General features: G+C 37.9%; 1 protein-coding gene across 1 annotated transcript; it reads right to left on the bottom strand.

The window, feature by feature from the left end:
* Nucleotides 1-545: 545 nt before the first annotated feature.
* LOC128549526 (uncharacterized) lies at nt 546-2418 on the bottom strand. Its single transcript, XM_053526349.1, has 2 exons — nt 2338-2418; nt 546-1462 (listed from the first exon to the last, which is right to left on the bottom strand). Exons 1-2 carry the CDS (start codon nt 2386-2388, stop codon nt 1025-1027), a joined length of 489 nt encoding a protein of 162 aa, XP_053382324.1. The 5' UTR covers nt 2389-2418; the 3' UTR covers nt 546-1024.
* Nucleotides 2419-2814: the final 396 nt, after the last annotated feature.

The following is a 2814-nucleotide window of genomic DNA, read 5'->3' as shown; positions in this document are numbered from 1 at the left end:
GGGGCGGTCTGGCAAGAAACAGATTAAAGTTCACCACACTGCATAAATGCCAATCATTTTGTAAAATTAAGCAACATCTAACTTTCTGTAGCTGGATTTAAATATCTGATAAATACCTGAACAGTATAAGTAGTTAAAAGTCATTGATTTAGCATATAATGTTTTCACTTTAGCAAGTTTTTGCGTGCGCTATTTTTTTTTTTTGTGGGGGTGGGGAATAAGTGTTTGATTACTCATTTATAACGGACTGACAAGTTTTCTGTTCTTTTTTTTAATTTTAATTTTAACTTACCATACGTCTACACTGAATGTATAATAAATGTTGAACTTCTTACGAATAATATTTTACTTGTTTTATTAGATATAAGATATAGATTCAGTAAACACTCATAACAGACAAACAGAAGATTTTTACGTTGGCTGGTTTATATCATTTCGTCAATTCGACCCCGTCGAGCGAAAACACGGAGAATTAAAAAAATTAAACGCTGAGTGGCGACGCGCAGCGAAAACACGATTATTAGCGGGTGGTTGGAGGGGGGGGGGGGCGTTGAGCGAGATTCAATATGTAAAAGGGCTGTGCCAATAATTAAGAAGGCTAATCATCGTCGTTTCGTTCGGCGATCCCACCATTATGCCTTTCAAACCTCAACTTCTTGCTCGGCGCCCGCTGATCAGCCAGTTTTCGCTCGGCTCCACCGACGATTTACATATTAAATCTAAACTTTTGGTCTGCGATTCTCCATAGAGAAAATATAAGGAATCCAAAAGGGCGGGAGCGCAATTTAAGTATTTACGTTATAAATCGGCGCCCAAAATTGGCGGAAAGACGGAATGGCATATATCAGCCACCATAGAATTTTGTTAAAATGTCTGTTAGGTTCAAAAGACGCTCATATTTTAATATCTTATTAATTCATTAGCTGGTGTCTATTTTTCTCATACTTGCACCTATACTTCCGGTTGCAGGTCGGACAAGAGAATGGCTTTATTCCTTCATGCATATTCATATGTGCCTTTAGTCTTATTTTGTCGGAAAATGTTTTGTCACAAACAGGGCATTGATTAGCCTTTGACGAATCGTCATGTGTTGCTGCGTGGCGTTCCATAACCTGTTTGGACGAATAGCATTTCCCGCACTGGACACATAAATAATTGCCCGCATGCTTTTGACTTTTATGTGTAGCCAAGGCTGTTTCATTGTGAAAGAACGTGGTACATTTAGAACAAAAAATACATGTTCTTGGTGAATCTTCATATGTCTGGTAAGACTGTCTTTACCTTTATAAACCTTTTCACATATTTGACACTGGTGGTGATTGACGGTTAAGTGCTGTTCTGTTACATCAGTTACTGTAGTTACCGTTTCTTCTGTAGACTCATCTAGGAGAGATCCGTCGAGTAAACTACAGTCAACAAAGGATTCATCAAGAGGCTCTGTTTCGCTCATTATGTCCGTAGTCTGAAATGATAAAAGAAATGATCATCACTGTATCGGAACACTTGCAAACATAGGAATAAAACAAAAATCGCTTTATTATATTCTGCATGTACAAACATACTCGGGGCTTCGCATTTCTGTTACCGGTAGTATTCATTTTTATAAAAAAAATATAATAGTTTTAATCACATCCTGCTACATGTAACAGACTCTTCTTTAAACAAAAATATCCTATAGTCAGATACACCCAAGGGCAATTACTCAGGTTGGCATATATCAAGTCTTGTTGTGTTTTAAAAAGTTATACATTGACGACTGAACAAAATCGTTGCAATTTTACATGCTAATCTTCTCTGTATCGTTCCAATTTTGGTAGAAAAATGTTCAAATAATAGGCAGTTGAGACGCATAATATTTATTTAGATTTTCTTTGAGTATTTTGGCCTCCTTAATATACTAAAACCAAATTACTGACGATTTCTCCACATTTCTGAAGACTTTTCTCTAGCTGTACTTGTTGAGCGTCAAAAAAATACACACCTGTGCCATGTGAGTGCCATTTTGAAACCCCTTACCATCTTTAAAAACGAATCATTCTTTAAATATAACAAATTAAGGCTTGGAATTTGAACTGCTTATTGTAGGAAGACATGACTAAACGATACTGTATCAAAAATGAATACATTTGGAGTATTTACTGAGTATTTTACGTGTATTTTTGGACATTTGACATTTTTGAGTCAAACGTTCACGTTTAACTCGCCGTATTTTGTTCATTTCAAGATGAAATGTTGTGACACTCACAGAACATAGTCATCAATTATTCGTCAGGGCGCAGATATCTTTCATTTTAAAAAAAGTTTTGAATTACCGGAGATACAATAAGAAATACTTACACCACCGCTCCTCCAAAATCGCTTATCGAGCGCTGTATGTGTGAGTGCCATCTGTACTTGGGAGCGCCGGTACCAGGGTGTGTTAACCTAACCGGTGTTCCTGGATTCCGTACCAGTACAAACCTGTTCTCCGCAAGTAACTGCCAACTTCCCCACATGAATCAGAGGTGGAGGGCTAATGATTTCAGATACAATGTCGTTTATCAAATAGTCACGGAGAACATACGCCCCGCCCGAGGATCGAACTCACGACCCCAGATCCGTAGATCAACGCTCTACCTACTGAGCTAACCGGGCGGGCTCAGTACTGTTAGTGTTCAAACCTTTAAATATCAAATATATAACGTATGTATGGCGCTGGACCATTGAAAAGCAAACGTGCAGTTCAGACCCCATTGTATACTCTTGCACTCAAGCAATCTTATCTCTAAGTTGTGAAGACTGTTGAACCTCTTTTGCTGTGCGACATTTAACGTT

This window comes from Mercenaria mercenaria, chromosome 16, assembly GCF_021730395.1.
Source record: "Mercenaria mercenaria strain notata chromosome 16, MADL_Memer_1, whole genome shotgun sequence".
Taxonomy (NCBI): domain Eukaryota; kingdom Metazoa; phylum Mollusca; class Bivalvia; order Venerida; family Veneridae; genus Mercenaria; species Mercenaria mercenaria.
This window is presented reverse-complemented; position numbering and strand designations above follow the sequence as displayed.

Coding starts and splice junctions, on each gene's coding strand:
- LOC128549526 (XM_053526349.1), bottom strand. CDS start 2,388: ATGGCACTCACACATACAGCGCTCGATAAGCGATTTTGGAGGAGCGGT. Junction 1,463..2,337: donor GATTTTGGAGGAGCGGTGGT/GTAAGTATTTCT, acceptor TTATCATTTCAG/ACTACGGACATAATGAGCGA.